Source organism: Salmo salar, chromosome 07 (assembly GCF_965601325.2).
Source record: "Salmo salar chromosome 07, fSalSal1, whole genome shotgun sequence".
Taxonomy (NCBI): domain Eukaryota; kingdom Metazoa; phylum Chordata; class Actinopteri; order Salmoniformes; family Salmonidae; genus Salmo; species Salmo salar.
The window spans coordinates 18,955,349-18,975,834 of record NC_138297.1 but is presented as its reverse complement, the minus strand read 5'-3'; the positions used below and the strand labels follow the sequence as shown (position 1 = coordinate 18,975,834).

The 20,486-nt window shown below is 43.5% G+C and overlaps 1 protein-coding gene across 8 annotated transcripts in view; it reads left to right on the top strand.

Annotated features, from left to right (window-relative positions):
- Positions 1-20,486, top strand: part of LOC106608626 (nuclear factor 1 B-type) — a 90,313-nt gene that overhangs the window by 46,786 nt on the left and 23,041 nt on the right. For 2 of the 8 annotated variants that reach the window (XM_014206682.3, XM_082977409.1), the window contains exons 3-9: positions 4,628-4,681; positions 7,744-7,812; positions 10,021-10,141; positions 10,506-10,636; positions 16,608-16,739; positions 17,059-17,243; positions 19,531-19,672. In XM_014206682.3, coding sequence (XP_014062157.3) covers positions 4,628-4,681; positions 7,744-7,812; positions 10,021-10,141; positions 10,506-10,636; positions 16,608-16,739; positions 17,059-17,243; positions 19,531-19,672 — 834 coding nt within the window. The remainder of the gene's footprint in view (positions 1-4,627; positions 4,682-7,743; positions 7,813-10,020; positions 10,142-10,505; positions 10,637-16,607; positions 16,740-17,058; positions 17,244-19,530; positions 19,673-20,486) is intronic. The other 6 variants (XM_082977407.1, XM_082977410.1, XM_014206684.3 and 3 more) reach the window with 5 other exon arrangements.

The window sequence follows — 20,486 nt, the reverse complement described above, 5'->3', positions numbered from 1 at the left end:
TTCTTTCCAATGTGTCAAGTAATTATCTTTTTGTATTCTCATGATTTGGTTGGGTCTAATTATGTTCTCTCTCTCTCTCTCTCTCTCTCTCTCTCTCTCTCTCTCTCTCTCTCTCTCTCTCTCTCTCTCTCTCATCTTTAACACTGTCTCACACTCCCTCTTTCTCTCATCTCTCTGTCTCCCTCCTCGCCTGTCTCTCTGTCTCTCTCTTTCTCTCTCCTGGGAGAGGGCAATAGTTGGCAGTTGTAACTAGACTGATGGATGGGTCTGAAAGTGGCATGAGGGTGGGAAGTGCCAGGGTGGCAGGGAGGAAGAATGTGGGAGGATCCTCTTGCCATCACATTACTGTAGGGACGTTGTTCCACACGAACCATTGGCACAAAAGCCCTTGACTGTGGCATGTAACATACACTGAACAAAAATATAAACTCAACATGCAACAATTTCAAAGATTTCACAGAGTTACAGTTCATATATACGGATTTCACATGACTGGTCAGGGGTGCGACTGGTCAGGGGTGCTGCCATGGGTTGGCCTGGGAGGGCATAGGCCTACCCACTTGGGAGCCAGGGCCCAGCCAATCAAAATACGTTTTTCCCCACAAAAGGGCTTTATTCAATACAGAAATACTCCTCAGCACCCCTTCCCCCCTCAGACGATCCTGCAGGTGAAGAAGACAGATGTGGAGGTCCTGAGCTGGCGTGGTTATACGTGGCCTGTGGTTGTGAGGCCGGTTGGACATGTTACCAAATTCTCTAAAACAACATTGGAGTTGACTTATTCTCTCAATTCTCTGGCAAAAGCTCTGGTAGACATTCCTGCAGTCAGCATGTCAACTGCGCGCTCCCTCAAAACTTGAAACATCTGTGGCATTGTGTTGTGTGATAAAACTGCACATTTTAGAGTAGCCTTTTATTGTCCCCGGCACAAGGTGCACCTGTGTAATGACCATGCGGTTTAATCAGCTTCTTGATATGCCACACCTGTCAGGTGGGTGGGTTAGCTTGGCAAATGCTCATTAACAGGGATGTAAACAAACTTGTGCACCAAATGTGAGAGAAATAATATTTTTTTGCACATGGAACATTTCTGGGAGCTTTTTATTTCAGCTCATGAAACATGTAACATGTAACTTTACATGTTGCTTATATATTTTTGTTCTGTATAGAAATATAATTGTATCTCATTAGAAAATATTTTAAATGACAAATGTGCACACATGATGTGCCTGAGAAGTCAACAGCACCATACTGTTTTTGCTGAAATCATGTGAATTTCCATCTAGAGAGTCATTTATTTTCAGAAAAATTGTGTCTTACAAGCTAACAAACCAGACACGCTAACAAAGTAGCCAGCTTAGGCATCGAAAAGAGAGCAAGCTATCAACAACAGACTTCCCTTGTGTCCTCTGTATCCTGTAAAGAGAGCTCAAAGTTGTGACTATTCACGGTTAAACATAAGGGTGGATTTTTTCACTTAACGTATGGTGGTGTTGTTCCCGCCCTACTTTGTCATTGTTGAGCCGCGGCCAAGAACATTCCGTTTTTGCAGTGCTGTTTAATGGTCAAATTTAGAGGGGGTGGGGAGCGAATAAATCTCTCAACGTTTTGTCTTCACATTTTTTCTTCTCTCTCTCTCTATTCCTCTCTCTCTCTCTCTCTCTATCTCTCTCTCTCTCTCTCTCTCTCTCTCCTTTTTTTACCTCTGAAATGGAGCTTATGAGAGAGGGAAGTCTCAGCAGCAGGAAAAGGAGTGTTGTTGCAAGGCGAGGCTATCTGAGTTCACCGTCTCCCGCCTCTGTTCCTCACTCCGCATTTAAGGCGTAGATCATATCACAACCCTGTGGTTCTCATTGTGCATAGCTCATACATCAAGCACAGGAGGAACACGTGGGGGGTGGCTGTGGTACAGTAAAACATTATGGAACTCAAGTCAAACACAGCCTAGCCATTCAATGTTGTACTGTTTACTGCACTGTTGGAGCTAGGAACACAAGGATTTCGCTACACCAGCACTAACATCTGCTAAATATGTGGCCAATAACATTTTATTTGATTTGATTTGTTTCCCTGTATGGTTGGTTGAAGTGGGGGTTGGTAGAGGGACTGAAGGAAAGGGGGGAGGGGGGGGGGGTCCTCCTCTCCTTCTCTCCCATATGTTCTTTGGGTGTCAGTGATGCTGATGTTACCCGACTCTGATAGGCCGATGCGACAGTAGGTTTTGTAGGGAAGAGTGGTGTGTAGTGTGGAGAGGAACTGTTGTTTGGGGGAAATTAGTAAGCTCTTTGGAGCTACTTTTCATCTGTGGACCTATTGTTTATTGTATATGATATGGTACAGTGCTTCCATACTCAACTGGAGGCCCGCGGTCCGGATCCGGACCCAGAACAGGGTCAATATGGACCGCGGGTCCCCCCCCCCCCCCCCCCCCCAAAAAAAAAACACTTGGTCTGACTGCGATGCTGGTATCATATAAACACATAAGACATGGAAAAATGTGTAGAATTGTAGGAAATTAGCTTTAAAATGGCAAAAACAACAAAACTCTCTGCCCCGTGCTCAGTGTGTAGAATTACCGGAAATTAGCTTTTAAACTGCAACATTTTCTTTCTGCCAACAACAGGGGTGTGAACAGTTTGGGGTCCCATGGGTTGCGAGGGGGAGGTTAGTTACTACGCCGATAAATGACAATATCAATCCGGACCTTTGCCACCAAGGAAATTTGCGTTACCGGACCTTCTGAAATAGTACTCGAGTACCCCTGGACTAGTGTTTATGTTAAAAGCCGGGTGCTTGTGAGCATCATTTGAATATCTGTTAGTGTTGCGTGACTGTTGGGAGACTATACTCAAATGGCCTCTGGTGGTTGGCGGTGACTAACGAGCGCGGCGACGGCTGAGGAACGCCAGCTTATCCTCCTCCCAAAGGTGCTGTAAGGTAACAACTTCAATCAGAGGAACCACGTGGTTAGGCTAGGGTAGGCGCTACCTTATGGGGAGAATTCCTGACGTGTTTCAGAGCTTATCCCCCACCCGTTGTGTGTGCTATGTGCATGCGTCTCCCAGGGCCAGGCAGGGCAGGACGAGGCAGAGACACACCATGTTCTCCCTAACCCAGGCCCTGTAAAAAGCCAGCCAGAATCAACCAGTCTTTGTGTGCAGGTCAGGATAACACTTTACCTCTTATTTTTAACCTTGTCTTATTGCCTCTTTCCACCCCAGCTGAAGGCTTTTTACTCTATTATATATAATACCAGTCAAAAGTTTCAACACACCTACTCATTCAAGGGTTTTTCTTTATTTTTACTATTTTATACATTGTAGAATAATAGTGAAGACATCAAAACTATGAAATAACACATCATGTAGTAATGTGGAATCATGTAGTAACCAAAATATATTTCAGATTTTAGATTCTTCCAAGTAGTCACCCTTTGCCTTGATGACAGCTTTGCACACTCTTGGCATTCTCTCAACCAACTTCATGAGGTCCATATTATGGCAAGAACAGCTCAAATAAGCGAAGAGAAACGACAGTCCATCATTACTTTAAGACATGAAGGTCAGTCAATGAGGAACATTTCAAGAACTTTGAAAGTTTCTTCAAGTGCAGTCGCAAAAACCATCAAGCGCTATGATGAAACTGGCTCTCATGAGGACCACCACAGGAAAGGAATACCCAGGGTTACAGAGGATAAGTTTGTTAGAGTTACCAGCCTCAGAAATTGCAGCCCAAATAAATGCTTCACAGAGTTCAAGTAACAGACACATCTCAACATCAACTGTTCAGAGGAGACTGCGTGAATCAGGCCTTCATGGTCAAATTGCTGCAAAGAAACCACTACTAAAGGACACCAAAAAGAAGAAGAGATTTGCTTGGGCAAAGAAACACGAGCAATGGACATTAGACCGGTGGAAATCTGTCCTCTGTTCTAATGAGTCCAAATTTTTGATTTCTGGTTCCAACTGCCGTGTCTTTGTGAGACGCAGAGTAGATGAATGGATGATCTCCGCATGTGTGGTTCCCACCGTGAAGCATGGAGGAGGAGGTGTGATGGTGTGGGGGTGCTTTGCTGGTGACACTGTCTGTGATTTATTTAGAATTCAAGGCACACTTAACCAGCATGGCTTACACAGAATTCTGCAGCGATACGCCATGCCATCTGGTTTGCTCTTAGTGGGACTATCAAAAACCCTTGAATGAGTAGGTGTCCAAACTTTTGCCTGGTACTGTATATCAGTGCACATCTGGCTTGGTCTGTCAGGACTGACACGTCCGCAGAGATATGAAAATAAAAAATCTCAGACACAAAGTAGGGAAACTGCAGAGTATTCATTATATAATCATCATACTCTGTGTAGACTCCAGTTGATATTATGTCTAGGTTGAAATTAAATCAGATCTTTAACAGCGCCTTGCTAGTTTCTTTTTGGCCACCTGTGACATTCAGGGTATTTTGGACATGTCCTCGTATTGCTTTGGCAACACTGGGTGGTTTACATGAATTCCAAACAAGCTCATTTGAATGACTTAAATTGATAGAAGAGTGCTGAACTTTAATGACCTTTTCTGGTATTTCATGATCTCAGGTTCGCAATTGAAGTATGGTTCTATATCTGTGTTACAGACGCACAGCAGTCAGGAAGTCCCAGTAACAATGAGCCAGGCAACAACCCTCCAGGTATGTACCTGAAATTGACTGTCACTGTCCTCCAACCTCTGTGCTGTCAATCATAGCTCTATAGTTCCCAGTCCCCTCTCTGTACTGTATATAGTATATCCTCACCTCGTAGAATGATTACTGTGGTATCTGTTTATAGCAGTGCTATTTTTTGTATAAGGTCCATATGTATCTTTGTATATACTCTATGCTCTCACCTGGAACATTTCGTTTTCAGATAGTTTTTCAGATATGCAGATTACACCCATCTGAATGTACATATAATATCTCATAATGATGGTGCTGTCAGCTACTTACAATAGTAACTGCATCTAAGAGACAAAAAAGATTGTGAAACATGGAGGCTAGACTACTTTATGTGCTCCTCCGTAGTACACTAATGGAAGTCTGAGGCCATAGTTGTCTTCCTTGCCAAAAAGGGTTGGAAAGCTGAGCTAAATTGGCTAGCCAGTCTGCTAGCTAGCCAAACAAAATGGCTGCCTATCCAAATAATCTCCGGCAGCCTGTTGCTGCTCTCCTGGACTGACCTGCACTATGTCATCACGGGCCAGGAATGAAAATAGAGAGAGAACGTAATTAGGTCCATTCCTAAAGAGCAGGTTTTGCCTGCCCTGGGTGCACGTTTCGCTGCCAAGTCAAACAACGTTGAGCCAACGTTGAGCCAATGACTCAGACCCTGGGAGGGCCTCCCTAGATGCTCCCTCTACAGTGGCACAGTTCCCTTCCCTTCTCTGGGACGCCCGCTGGCTTGTGTTGAGACATTAGGAGGAAGAAAGTGCATTTAGCTGCCAATCGGAATCTAGACTCACGCCTTCCCCCTATGTAGTTGGCACACCCAATGGTCCTCCTCAGAACATCAAAGGATGAAATGTTAAAGTAATTTTGGGAGTCAGTGACATGTCTGTCTGGATAGCCTGGTCCCAAATCTACTTTGTGCTGTAGTGCCGACTCACTATGGCCATTGGCGTGACAAATATAGTTGAAGTCGGAAGTTTACATACACCTTAGCCAAATATATTTAAACTCAGTTTCACAATTCCTGATATTTAATCCTAGTAAAAATTCCCTGTCTTAGGTCAGATAGGATCACCACTTTATTTTAAGAATGTGAAATGTCAGAATAATAGTAGAGAGAATTATTTATTTCAGCTTTTATTTCTTTCTTCACATTCCCAGTGGGTCAGAAGTTCACATACACTCAATTAGTATTTGGTAACATTGTCTTCAAATTGTTTAATTTGGGTCAAACGTTTCGGGTAGCCTTCCACAAGCTTGGCCCATTCCTCCTGACAGAGCTGGTGTAACTGAGTCAGGTTTGTAGGCCTCCTTGCTCGCATACGCTTTTTCAGTTCTGCCCACAAATGTTCTATAGGATTGAGGTCAGGGCTTTGATCGCCACTCCAATACCTTAACTTTGTTGTCCTTCAGCCATTTTGCCACAACTTTGGAAGTATGCTTGGGGTCATTGTCCATTTGGAAGACCCATTTGCAACTAAGCTTTAACTTCCTGACTGATGTCTTGAGATGTTGCTTCAATATATCCACATCATTTTCCATCCTCATGATGCCATCTATTTTGTGAAGTGCACCAGCCCCTCCTGCAGCAAAGCACCCCCACAACATGATGCTGCCACCCCCGTGCTTCATGGTTGGGATGGTCACTATGGCCAAACAGTTCTATTTTTGTTTCATCAGACCAGAGGACATTTCTCCAAAAAGTACGATGTTTGTCCCCATGTGCAATTGCAAACCGTAGTCTGGCTTTTTTTATGGAGGTTTTGGAGCAGTGGCTTCTTCCTTGCTGAGCGGCCTTTCAGGTTATGTCGATATAGGACTTGTTTTACTGTGGATATAGATACTTTTGTACCTGTTTCCTCCAGCATCTTCACAAGGTCCTTTCCTGTTGTTCTCGGATTGATTTGCACTTTGCGTACCAAAGTACGTTAATCTCTAAGAGACAGAACGCATCTCCTTCCTGAACGGTATGATCCCAAGTTGTTTATACTTGTGTACTAATGTTTGTATAGATGAACGTGACACCTTCAGGCATTTGGAAATTGCTCCCAAGGATGAATCAGACTTGTGGAGGTCTACAATGTTTTTTCTGAGGTCTTGGCTGATTTCTTTTGATTTTCCCATGATGTCAAGCAAAGAGGCACTGAGTTTGATGGTAGGCCTTGAAATACATCCACAGGTACACCTCCAATTGACTCAAATGATGTCAATTATCCTATCAGAAGCTTCTAAAGCCATGACATAATTTTCTGGAATTGTCCAAGCTGTTTAAAGGCACAGTCAACTTAGTGTATGTAAACTTCTGACCCACTGGAATTGTGATACAGTGAATAAGTGAAATCATCTGTCTGTAAACAATTGTTGGAAAAATTACTTGTGCCATGCACAAAGTAGATGTTCTAACCGACTTGCCAAAACTATAGTTTGTTAACAAGAAATTTGTGGAGTGGTTGAAAAACGAGTTTTAATGACTTCAAGTGTATGTAAACTTCAACTGTATATAAACAGCACAAACTGATCTGGGACCAGGCTTGACTGATTGGTTCTGAGATTTTTTTCTTACATTCTGGCCCCCATACATATTGTACTTCAAAGCCTCCATGTTTCAGTATTTTCAGTATTTTCAGTATTGACAGTATTCAGTTTGTAGCTGTGTTAATATAATAAATATTATATACAGCATTTAGCTTTTTATCTGTGCATACATTTTACGTATGGGTGGCCCCTGGGAATAAAGCCTACAATCCTGGTGATGCAAACGCCATGCTCCACCAACTGAGCTACAGAGAACCACCAGGTGGTGGGCTATAGGTGGTGGGTCGATGAAGGATGCTCTGTTTTATGAAAAAATATTTTGGTCGAGAATTTCTGCTCATCCCGTTTGCAGTAAGCAGGGAATCAAGTAACGATTTATTACTTTATCACCAGCTTAAATCATTATGAATGTAACTTGCTGTAAGTTCCGAGAACACAAAGCATATCGTTTAATGTTTTGATTGATATATTGTATTGATATATATTGTCTATCTTTGTTTTTGTTTCTGCAGTTTACTTGGAAGACAGCTTCATCAAATCAGGAGTCTTCAGTGTTTCGGAGCTGGTGCGGGTGTCCAGAAGTAAGTACAGTACATTCATATATCATTTTACTCATTGTCGATTCAAAAAGAGTGAGCTTTACAGTACAAAAGCGGGAAAAACAGTCGAGCAAGCATTAGAACACAGTATGTGTGTGTCTACAGTAGACAGGTGTGTATGTGTGCGCGAATGTGTGTTTGTATAGACTGCCCTTCTCAAAGACGATGACAGATGTTCTTTCAGGTATCTCTCTCCGCAGTTAGCTGAGGACAATGGTTCCCTCAGGCAGGATTTACCTGTACTGCTCAAGTGCTGTTGTGTCCTACACAGTGGTGGAAAAAGTAGCCAATTAGTCATACTTGAGTAAAATTAAAGATACCTTAATAGAAAAGGACTCAAGTAAAAGTAAAAGTCACCCAGTAAAATTCTACTTGAGTAAAAGTTCAAAAATATTTGGTTGAAAATATACTTAAGTATCAAAAGTAAATGTAATTCCTACAATATACTTAAGTTTCAAAAGTAAAAGTACAAGTATAAATAATTTCAAATTCCTTATATTAAGCAAACCAGATTTTCTTGTTTTGAAAATGTATGGATAGCCAGGGGCACACTCCAACATTCAGACATCATTTGCAAATGAAGCATGTGTGTTTAGTGAGTCCGCCAGATCAGAGGCAGTAGGGATGACCAGGGATGTTCTGTTGATAAGTGCCTGAATTGGACCATTTTCCTGTCCTGCTAAGCATTCAAATTGTAATGAGTACTTTTCGGTGTCAAGGAAAATGTATGGAGTACAAAGTACAATATTTTCTTAAGGAATGTAGTGAAGAAAAAGTAAAAGTAGTCAAAAATATAAATAGTCAAGTAAAGTGTACAGTAGATACCCCCAAAAACTACTTAAGTAGTACTTTAAAGTATTTTTATTTAAGTACTTTACACCACTGGTCCCACAACATACGGAAGTTGTGTCCTGTATTCTAACATTTTTGATCTGTTATTTTTCGGATTAGGCCTTTAAACCAATTAAAACTCAGTGAGTACTGCAGCTCTGCAGTACTTAAATGCAAATTCAAATGAAAGAAAGAAAAAAACAGTAACAGGTGTACTAGCGTCATTGTTATTTTGTGCTGGGCATTGTTAAGATTCAGAAGTCAGGGGTCATATTTGCTTCAACACAGTTAAATTACTTGATGTCAGAGTGAGTGGCATGACACACAGTATGTTGAGAAGAGAGAGAGAGAAAGAGAGAGTGAGGAGAGAGTCTCGTTAGGGAATTAAAACACAAATGCCCTTGGGAGAGAGGAACGCGCCACAGCTTGGTTAGGGGTAGCAAATGTCAGGGCTGCTGCATGTTGCCAGTTCCAAGACTGCAGTGCTGGGGTTGCCAGTTCTGAGACTGCAGTGCTGGGGTTGCCAGTTCTGAGGCTGCAGTGCTGGGGTTGCCAGTTCTGAGGCTGCAGTGCTGGGGTTGCCAGTTCTGATGCTGCAGTGCTGGGCCAGTTTGGGCTGCAGTGCTGGGGTTGCCAGTTCTGAGGCTGCAGTGCTGGGGTTGCTAGTTCTGAGACTGCAATGCTGAGGTTGCCAGTTCTGAGGCTGGAGCTCATGCCAGTGGTGAACCTCAGACCACAACAAAGGCCACCACACACTCCAGACTCCCGTCGAGTCCAGACCATCCTAGTAACCCACACACCCACCCACCGCACTCACAGTGCTCCCTTCGCAAGCGGCAGTTTCAAGAGAGGAAGGAGTGTTTACAGAGTGCCCTGGTAAACAATCAGCTGTCCTCCCTGAAACAATATCCCTCCCCCACGGCCATCAACCACAGGGAGAAAAAAAAGTCTAATTTCACACAGTGATGGTGGGCTGTGGTACTCAAAGCATATCACACATACAACCACCATGAAAGTGAACTTCAGTGCACTTATTGATATGTGCTTGACCAATTACAATAGGTAGGAACTAATCAGAGGCCTGGTGGGTGTGGCTCAGTTCATGAGTTTGCAGTGTGCTGGTGGAATGCAAAAGTTAAATGATGTTCAATCATTCTATTTAAAAAATATATATTTAACATTTATTTAACATGTGAGTGGGGATCATGTACACTGAGATCATTTTAATGAAGTTGTTGGCCAAGTTCAAGGTCACATCACATCAGAAGCCTATCAAAGCTTCAGCAGCCAACCAATCAGCATGCTAGTGACCAGGAGGTATCCAACCTGTACCTCTCTTTTCCTCTCCTTCCTCTCTAGCGCCCATCACCCAGGGGGCAGGGGTGAACTTCTCCATGGCCGACATGCCTAGTCAGCCGTACTACCATGACCTGAACTCCAGTGTGGGCCTCCATCGCTCCCTCTCCTCCCCACCTGGCAGGTCAGTCTACTGCAGGACTCTACCCTGCCCCCTCTCTCTTTCTCACGCATCACATGGGAACCTCTTGTCACACATTGACCTCTGAACTTTGAATGAGATGCAGGAGGGGGGAATGTAAAACTGATTTCAGTTTAGTGTCTCGGGAGTTAAATGTATAGTCTTACTCTGTCATTTATTTTATAGCATTGCTTCCATATTTGGCTGTTTGTTCTAGTTCAAGTCTGTTTACACTCAGGCATCTGGACAATACATCATCAGTAAGCATACGATACAGGTACTTTTGTTTTACAACCTCACTGGCTGTGATAAAGGATCAAAGAAAATATACATATGTTGTGACTCATAATTTCTCCTCCTTCTTCAGTAAACGGCCCAAGACCCTCAACATAGAGGAGAGTATGGAGACCAGTCCCACTGGCCCCGACTTCTATTCTTCACCTAGCTCCCCAGCTAGTGGCAGCAGGACCTGGCACGAGAGAGAAGGTGAGAGGGGAGGTATGTGTGTGTGACACTGTAGGAGGTTTACAGAAGCTATACTGGGAATGTTTTCAAGGTTCTAGATTCCTAAATCGCAAATGGAATGTTCTCAAAACAGAACACTTCAAGATAGTTGACTAATCTAGATTGGGGGAACATAATCCCTAATCTACCAAAAATTCTGCATTGTAGGAATTAATAATCAGAGATTATTACTGCAGCTAAGCAAATATAATTCCCTCGGAAATACAATACAATACCATACAGTACAATGAAATACAATACAATTCAATTCAATACAGATGCCACATTATTCAATATCTGTCCTGACTCTTCGTAGAGCACAAGTAGCCCCACCATGATCTGTGGTGGGTCATGTAGGCTCAGTGGACAAGAGCAAGTGTCACTCTTCGACTGTCAAGATGTTCCCAATGTTATCATTGCCTCTCGACTCCACAGCGAGTGGTTACAGTATGTTGATAAAATGATATGGCACCTTGTTCCCTCGATGTGAGCCCATTCAACTTGGCTGTTGATGTAATGACATGTGATAACATGCTAGCCTCAGGTCAGATCGTAAACACCAAACCTTATGATTACATTGTCATAAAAGGCTACATGCTCAATATATACAAATACTCTGTCATAAACCAAGCTAATTAGAGATGGATTGTTTTTTCCCCCGCTGTGATTTACAGTAAAAACATTCAATGAGCTAAGCTTAAAGAAGAAATCAGCAGTTGCTACATCCATTTTTAGACGTTTAAATTCATGATATATACCCATTAATTCTCAAAGGATATAACTTATACAGTAGATGCCTCCTTAGCTTAATTCAACTGTCATACCCCATCAGAACCCAAAATATAAACTTGTTTTACTCATTTTAACTGCACATTTTAGATTGGCTTATTATTGTCCCCAGCACAAGGTGCACCTCTGTAATGATTATGCTGTTTAATTAGCTTATTGATATACCAAAACTGTCAGGTGGATGGATTATCTTGGTAAAGGAGAAATGCTCACTAACAGGGATGTAAACAAATTTGTGTGGAAAATTTGAGAGAAATTAGCTTTTTGTTCAATGGAACATTTCTGGGATCTTTTATTTCAGCTCATGAAACATGAAACACTAACACTTTCCATGTTGCGTTTATATTTAGTGTAGTTTTTTCCCGAATGCTTTGGAAAAAACATGCTGTGTGACTAGTGGAATCCTTGACAGGAAATCAAGCTTTATATAATGAGTGAACTGGTAAGAACATCCCCCTGTTGATACTGTAAGCTGGTTTGGAGGGTTGTTTGAGTTCTCTGATAGTTTGGGGGCTTCCTTATTGCTTCCTGTTTTCTCACCAATCTGAGTGAGAGTTGCAGTGTTGAAGCGAAGTGAGTGGGATTTTCAGTGTGGTAGTGATTCTGTTGTGGAATGCAGTGTTGCACCAATTAAATGTGAGCATGATAGTCATGGATGGTGCATCGGTCAAAAGCACTAAAACCGCAGCGCTGAGGCGCCACTACAGCTTGGGTGTTCAATCCCAGGCTGTGTCACAACCGGCCGTGACCAGGAGCCCATAGGACGTTGCACAATTGGCCCTGCACCATCCGGGGTAGGGGAGGGTTTGGCCGGTGGACTCATCGTGCTCTAGCGACTCCTTGTGACATGGCCCGGGCACCTGCAAGCTGATTCCGGTCGTCAGTCGAACAGTGTTTCCTCTGACACATTGGTGCGGCTGACATCCGGGTTAAGCGAGCAGTGTGATAAGAAGTAGTCTTCCAGGTGGGTCATGTTTCGGAGGACGCATGACTCGAACTTCGCCTCTCCCGATTCCATTGAGGAGTTGCAGAGATGAGCCAAGGGACCTAATTCGGGGAGAAAATGGCATAAAAAAATATGCTTGTGGCCAGACTACCCTGAACACAGGGTTTGGCCTGGTTAGTACTGAGATGGGAGCCCGCCTGGGAATACCAGGTGCCGGAAGCTACAAAAAAAGAACAAAGTGAGAATGAGGAAATGCTAGTGGGAGTTGTAGCGATTGTGGCTGTGAGCAGACTTTATTTATAAACTTGTTGTGTTGTTAGGCTGCGAGAGTGAAGGGGTGACGCTAGGGTGAACAGGTGTGTGTGTGCATATCCAGGAACGTGTTTGTGTGTCAGAGGGAGAAACGAGAGAGAAGAAAGAGAGAGAACGATGGGCGGGGCAGGTGCGGCGGTCTCCCGTTTGAAACCGACTCGGATATGAAGCTAGGTCTCAGAGGAGCTGCCTGACTCAACAGGTGGGCAAGCCCAGTTTGGTGGGCCGTCCCACGCCTAGCCCTGATAACGCCACTATAGAGAGAGAGAGAGAGAGATGAGTGAGAGAGAGGAGAGAGAGAGAGAGAGAAGAGAGAGAGAGAGAGAGAGAGAGAGATGAGAGAGAGAGAGAGAGAGAGAGAGAGAGAGAGAGAGAGAGAGAGAGAGAGAGAGAGAAGAGAGAGAGAGAGAGGAGAGAGAGAGAGAGAGAGAGAGAGAGAGAAGGGTGTGTGTGTGTGAGAGATCCTCCAGGGAGGGGTGTACAGTATGTCTCATTACCTGGTCTCGTGGTGCAGGGCGGAGCCCATAGCGTTTTTAATTAAGCCCTCACTGTCCTGTATTTCCGGATTGTTCTCCCCCAACACACACACAGACACACTACCCTTAAGCCCTAGGGTTGGAAGGGAGAGGGACGCCTCTCGTCTCACTACACTACGACAGATAAACGCTTGAGCACAGAAGGTTCCAACATCCAACAGAGTTGTTTTTTTCCCCCTCGCTTCTTTAAACGAGCTTTCTTTGGGATTTGATCTAGTTTTTTCCCTTCCTTCTCATGCTGTTTTCCCAGCTAACACATAACGTTCTGAGAAACATACGTTTCTTAGAGCTTGGTGAGAGCGTGGTTGTCCTATGGTTATTTTGCATACAACCTTCCCACAACTTTCTGGGAACGGTGCAGGATACCCAGCTAGCACATAACGTTCTGAGAACCATATGTTTCACAGGGATGCTGGCCCATGTTGACTCCAGTGCTTCCCACAGTTGTGTCAAGTTGGCTGGATGTTCTTTGGGTGGTGGACCATTCTTGATACACACAGAAAACTGTTGAGGGTGGAAAAACCCAGCATCGTTGCAGTTCTTGAAAGAAACCAGTGTGCCTGGCACATACTACCATACCCCGTTCAAAGGCACTTAAATATTTTGTCTTGCCCATTCATCCTCTGTATGTCAAACAAACACAATCCATGTCTCAATTGTCTCAAGGCTTAAAAATCCTTCTTTAACCCGTCTCATCCCCTATATCTTCACTGATGTGGGTAGATTTAACAGGTGACATCAATAAGGGATTATAGCTTTCTGGAATCACCTAATCAGTCTACTGTATGTCATGGAAAAAGCTGGTGTTCCTAATGTTTTGTACACACAGTGTATGTATCTCTGATGGGAATTTCGGTACTTCAGTATAATGTTTTCTGCAGGTTTCCTCATGGTTCTATTTAAATGAATGTTCTCAGAATGTTCAGAAAATTCCCGCAAAAAAACACAAGAAAACAGTAATGTTCAAAGAACGTTCGAGGAATGTTATTTAAAAAACATACACATTCTGTTTTCAGCGGTAAACAAATCTCTCTCTATCCTCTAGCTTGTTAAGTGTGTTCAGGTGTGTTGGCCACCCCCACTAATTGGCGACACTTCAGATCTTAATGAGTGCTTGTTTGAATAGACTAAAATGAACAGCTTTGCATGAGTTAATAAAACATGGCATGCGGGCACCATCCTGGTGGTGCAGTGGACTAATTCCATTGATAGAGAACAGAAGATCATAGGTTTGAATCATGATTCATGCCTAAGCAAATTAATTTCCAAGTGTCCTATCTGCGCTTGGAGTTCAAAACAGTTAACCTAAACTAAGCTAGCAGTGTTATTAAAAGTCTTATTGAAACATGTTCTCAGGACTTTATTTAATAACTTATAATAATAATAGTTATTAACCTATAACTTCCGTTCTCAGAACATTAGTAAAATCTCCTAGGAAAACTTCAGGGAACCATAGTAAAACGTTGTCAGAACCTCCCTGCAACCTAAAAATGTACGTTCCCAGAACAGGCTACATTTCAGTTTTACCGGTCAGAAAACGTATGACTTCGTTCCCAGAACCAATGGGAAACCAAAAACGTACGTTCCCACAACTTCCAAGGAACCAAATGTGCTAGCTGGTTTGTGTTTATACCTAACAGTATCGGGTGAACACATGCTGATATGTTACGGCTAGGGAGAAGAGGAGAGGGCAGAAAATTCACGAGACAACGATTACTCTGTAAAGAGGGAATCAAAAAAGAAGTGGACTGATATTAAACCCATATGAGGCCGTCCAAAGTGCCAAATGGTTATTTATTTTACATGGCTAGCCCGACGAAACCCTTTTACACTGCAAGGAATAGGTGTAATTCTGTCATGTTCTTTGTCCTCAAAAGTAAACTTTCTGAAATTGCTTTTACTGTACAGTTGTGGAATTATGTACGCCTAGCCGTTCCCCTTACTTTTTCTGGGGGCACTGCACTCAAATCCTCACTCAGCGACTGGTTTGATGACAAACAGCTGTTAAAGCTGAAGAAGATATCAATTCTTCATATCTAATGCTCCGACGAAATCTGCAGCCTTTAGTTCATTCTGTCTCCTCACACTAACCCGGTGGTGCATTTAACAGCTAGATACACATAGATTCATAGCCCTTTCGTCGGTCTGGGTCACCCTGGCATGAGCACGCCCTAGCTTACTCTCTAATTTGTAGGAGTGGAACACGAGATAACACTAACAGATTGAAGTCATTTTGACATGTAAAAATGTGTTGTTCTAGGTGGATTCTATGATTTTATATTGGTCAGTTCCCAGACCAGAGCGATTCTTTTTTTAAATTCCTCTCTTGCTCATTTTGAGTAGTTGCAACACAGTAACTGTTTACTACACACAATTCTGTTGATGTTGTTCTGAATCATAGGACTTTCTCCATAAATGTCCATTGTGTAATTATGTCAATTTAGGAAAGGTCAAGAATATATTTTTGAGAACGTTACACCACATAAGAACAAGTCAAAACCATAGTACAATAGCCTAAAATTATTTTGACCAAAAATCCGTCTAAAAAAGAAAAGAAATAAAGAAAATCTATCCATCTTGTCTGAGGTATAGCTCATGTTGATTAAAAAAAAATCTACAAGGTCTTAAGCTGCTTCCTTTACACATTTCAGAGTGGGGAAATTCCCTGGATTTCTGAGGCCTTTGTCCCTCTCCTGGTTTGGGATGAGTCACCTTCCCCTCCTCAGGTGGATCCTTCCCTATTGTGGGAACAGAGAGGGACTAGAGCCCGAATCATGTGGGGAGGGAGGGAGGGAGGGAGAGAGAGAGAGAGGGAGGGAGAGGGAGGGAGGGAGGGGGGAGAGAGAGAGAGAGGGAGGGAGGGAGGGAGGGAGGGAGGGAGGGAGGGAGGGGGGGAGGGAGGGGAGGGAGGGAGAGAGAGGGACTAGAGCCCGAATCATGTGGGGAGGGAGGGAGGGAGGGAGGGAGGGAGGGAGGGAGGGAGGGAGGGAGGGAGGGAGGGGTAGGGAAAGGGAGAGAGAGGGAGAGAGAGAGAGAGAGAGAGAGAGAATCTATGCAGGTAATTAGAGAGTAGGAGACACATGGTCTGAGGTCTGAGACGTGGGAATATAAAGGTCTTGTGACAGGCCCTGGGAGGGACAATAAGCCCTGCTGGGAGAACCACTACTGTCACAGAACATTAGGTCTTAGAGTCCACTCTGTTCCATGTTCAGTTCTGTTGTCATACCTTGCATAAGGACATTGGGAAACATGTCGAAAGAGTAGAATTACAGTGATGGCAAGCATATACAGTCGCAGCCATCACATGCACAAAATCAGAGTATGTTTGAAAGACGTCACAGCAGGTAACCCCCCTGACCAGATGTGCATGTGTGTCTTCCAGACCTGTCGTCTCCCACCATGAAAAAGCCCGAGAAGCCTCTCTTCAGCCCCACCTCCCCGCAGGACTCCTCCCCCAGACTGAGCACTTTTCCCCAGCACCACCACCCCGGACTCACAGGCATCGGACACAGTGGTGAGTAGGCTAAGGACCTGTACTAAGTCTAGACATGCTCACTCAGTGACCTACAGTGACCTCTACAAGAAAGTGATTGAACTGAATTTGTTTTTTGTGATGCATCCCCCTCACCCCCCAAACTCATTTGAATTAGTTGGGATTGTAATGTGTACATTTTTGGTTTTCCATGAGCATATTGTTTGATAGTTTGTTTCTCTCTCCCTCTCTCCCTCTCTCCCTCTCTGAATGTGTCTCTCTGTCTATCCCCCGTTTCTCCCTCTCTGTTTCTCTCTGTTTCTCTCTCTCTCTGTTTCTCCCTCTCTCCTTTTCTCCTTAGTTATATCAACGAGGAGCCCTCCCCCCCACTCCCCCCTGCAGTTCTCTGCCTCTGCCATCCTCCCCCCCGCCCCGTCACCCTACTTCTCCCACCCTACCATCCGCTACCCGCCCCATCTCAACCCCCCTGACTCCCTGAAGAGCTACGTGTCCAGCTACGACCCGTCCAGCCCACAGACCAGCCAGGTGAGTGTGTGGTACTCCGGAGAGGAGGAGGGCTGGGCTCAGTTCCTACTTCACTTCTTCTATTTACCAGAGGAATTGACTGTACACAATCTCTCTCTCCACAATAGGCCTAATTGTGTGCCAGTGTTTGTGAACAGTGAAATTATTGAAGGTGAAGTTCGGGAGTTTAGAGTTTAGTTTTTCTGGCAAACTTTTGATGAAAAACGATTTGTTAAATACTGGAAGTAGTTAAAGGCCACGGGACAACCTTGGCTCTGCAGTAGAACGCTTTTCAATGTGACGATTGAATCAAGTATCAATTTTTTTACATTTCATAATCAATTTAGTATTAAATTTCCTCTGAAAAACCCACTGGCAAATTGAAAAGGTTATTTCTAAAGGTCCCTGTGTATGCCCAAAATAATACCTGGCCCACAACAATTTGTGCCCTTGACATTTTTACAACAATCAAATGTTGATCTTATGCCAGATTCCCTTAAATATTTTCACTCCTTCAGATTTTGTGGCAATTGTAATATTTGTCCTTCACCTTGAGAAAATAAATAATTAATTCGGGGCTTTATAACATTTGCCACTTGAGAACGTCTGGACAATGTCGGTGTTGATTGATAGTGAACTGTAAAGCTGTTATGAACATCCATCTGGAAGGGTCAACATAAAGCTCCTTGTTTTCCCCCAGCATTTCAAGCAGGTTGAAATGAATGGTTGTGGCAAAATGTAGAATTTTGTGGCAAGTGCAGAATGAACTTTAAAGTCCTTAAAAAATGTTTTGTCAGTTAGGCTTCAATTCATTATTCTTTATAATCATAATCAGACTAGCTCAATCATTGCACATGGTGGCTTCACTGCACCACTCTTCCTGTGGTGCATTTGATCTGCACAGAATTGGATGGAAGGAGTTGACACAGGATGTAAGATGCACTGGATGACTCCTTAGCCAGGTTCTTAATCAAGTGTCAAGTTCCAACTCCCTCCATTCAAAATATGCTGCGGTTCAAATCTAAAGCACCTTTCTGGAATAAAAAAAAATCCCTTTCTGCAATGACTGAATCCAGACCTAACTCTGAAATAAGTCTATTTTATAAATATCTATGGATAAGAGCATCTTGATAAGTGAGAACAACCTAAATGTGAAATATACACCGTATCACCAACTCAATATTCCAAAGAAAATTGCCCCTTTTTTATTCAAACTAATATGATTACAGAGGCTCGTAACACAGTATGTATCAGAAAAGTCTGATAAACCTGAACTAATACTTTATACATTGGGTACACACTTAACACTTGTGTCACTGTGCAGAGAGAGAGAGAGAGTGACCGAGGCAGAAAGTGATGAGAGAGCCGTGAAGGAGCCGTGAGATTCTGTTGTTACCCCAGACAAAACCACAGGGAATGATAGAGGTCGTAAATATTTGCCGTTGCCGGGGCCTCGGCTCTCTTTTGGCGGAATTACTGGCCCCTCTCCGCCATGGTGCTGGAAGGAGTGTGTGTTTGCCGCGGAGGGCGTCTCGGCAAATAACACAGCGCTTATAATCCCATGGACGGCAGACAGAATGTTTTTATGCTGTAAAGCAGATTATAATACACTCTAATTAAGCATTCTATTCATATGTTTAAGGAACCCTGTGGACACAAGTCTTTTTCATAAAGGCCTGTTTGAGGTTTGAACTTAGAGCGCCACAGTGTCCAATACACCCACACCGTCTCCTGCAGTCTGATAGAGAATGTCCTCTTTCTCTCTCTCTCTCTCTCTCTCTCTCTCCCTCTCTCTCTCTCGTGCACGCTTTCTCTCTGCCTCTCCCTCTCTCTTTCAAGTGAGGGCAGCATTTTCCTCACACTACAGAACTGTGCAAACAATACCATAAAACACACTTTATTTGGTAACTTTTCTTTAACGATGTCTTTGAGGAGGCAATTATTTACCGAAGTAAACAGTGTAAAAATGTGTTGTAGTATTCAAAACTCACCTTGGATATTGTAATGTTGAAAAACATTTGTCAAGTGACTGCAGGTAGCCTAGTGGTTAAAGCGTTGGGCCAGTAACCGAAAGGTTGCTAGATTGAATCCCAGAACTGACAAGGTAAAAATCTGTTGTTCTACCCCTGAACAAGGCAGTTAACCCACTGTTCCTAGGCTGTCATTGTAAATAAGAATTTGTTCTTAACTGACCTGCCTAGTTAAACAAAATAAAATAATAATAATAATAAATAAAAGTAGTACAGGAGTTGTATCACTAACCTGTACCCCCCCCCCCCCCCCCACACACACACACACACACACACAGCCGAACAGCAGTAGCCAGGTGGGGAAGGTTCAGGGCCACTTCACCCCGGTCCTGGCCCCCTCTCCGCACCACGGCACAGTGCGACCTGTTTCCCTCTCCATGCCCGACACCAAGCCCATCACATCAGAAGGTGAGTACAACGGTGAGCTTCCTTTCCTTCTCTCTCTGGCACTGCAAAATACCTCTGTCCATCACTACTGTACCACTACTACTGTACCACTACTGTACCACTACAACTGTCCCACTACTACTGTCCCACTACTACTGTACCACTACTGTACCACTACAACTGTACCACTTCTACTGTACCACTACTACTGTACCACTACCACTATACCACTACTGTACCACTACTGTACCAATACTACTACACCACTGCTACTATACCACTACTGTACCACTACTACTATACCACTACTACTATACCACTACCACAGTGCCATTCCTACTGTACCACCACTACTGTACCACTACTACTATACCACTACTGTACCACTACCACTTTACCACTACTACTATACCACTACGGTACCACTACAACTGTACCACTACTACTGTACCACTACTTCAGTACCACCACTACTGTACCACTACTACAGTACCACCACTACTGTACCTCTACTGTACTACTACTATACCACTACTACTATACCACTACTGTAACACTACTACTATACCACTACTACTGTACCACTACTACTATACCACTACTGTACCACTACTATACCACTACTACTTTACCACTACCACAGTACCATTCCTACTGTACCACCACTACTATACCACTACCACTATACCACTACTACTATACCACTACTGTACCACTACTACAGTACCACCACTACTGTACCTCTACTGTACTACTACTATACCACTACTACTATACCACTACTGTACCACTACTACTATACCACTACTACTGTACCACTACTACTATACCACTACTGTACCACTAC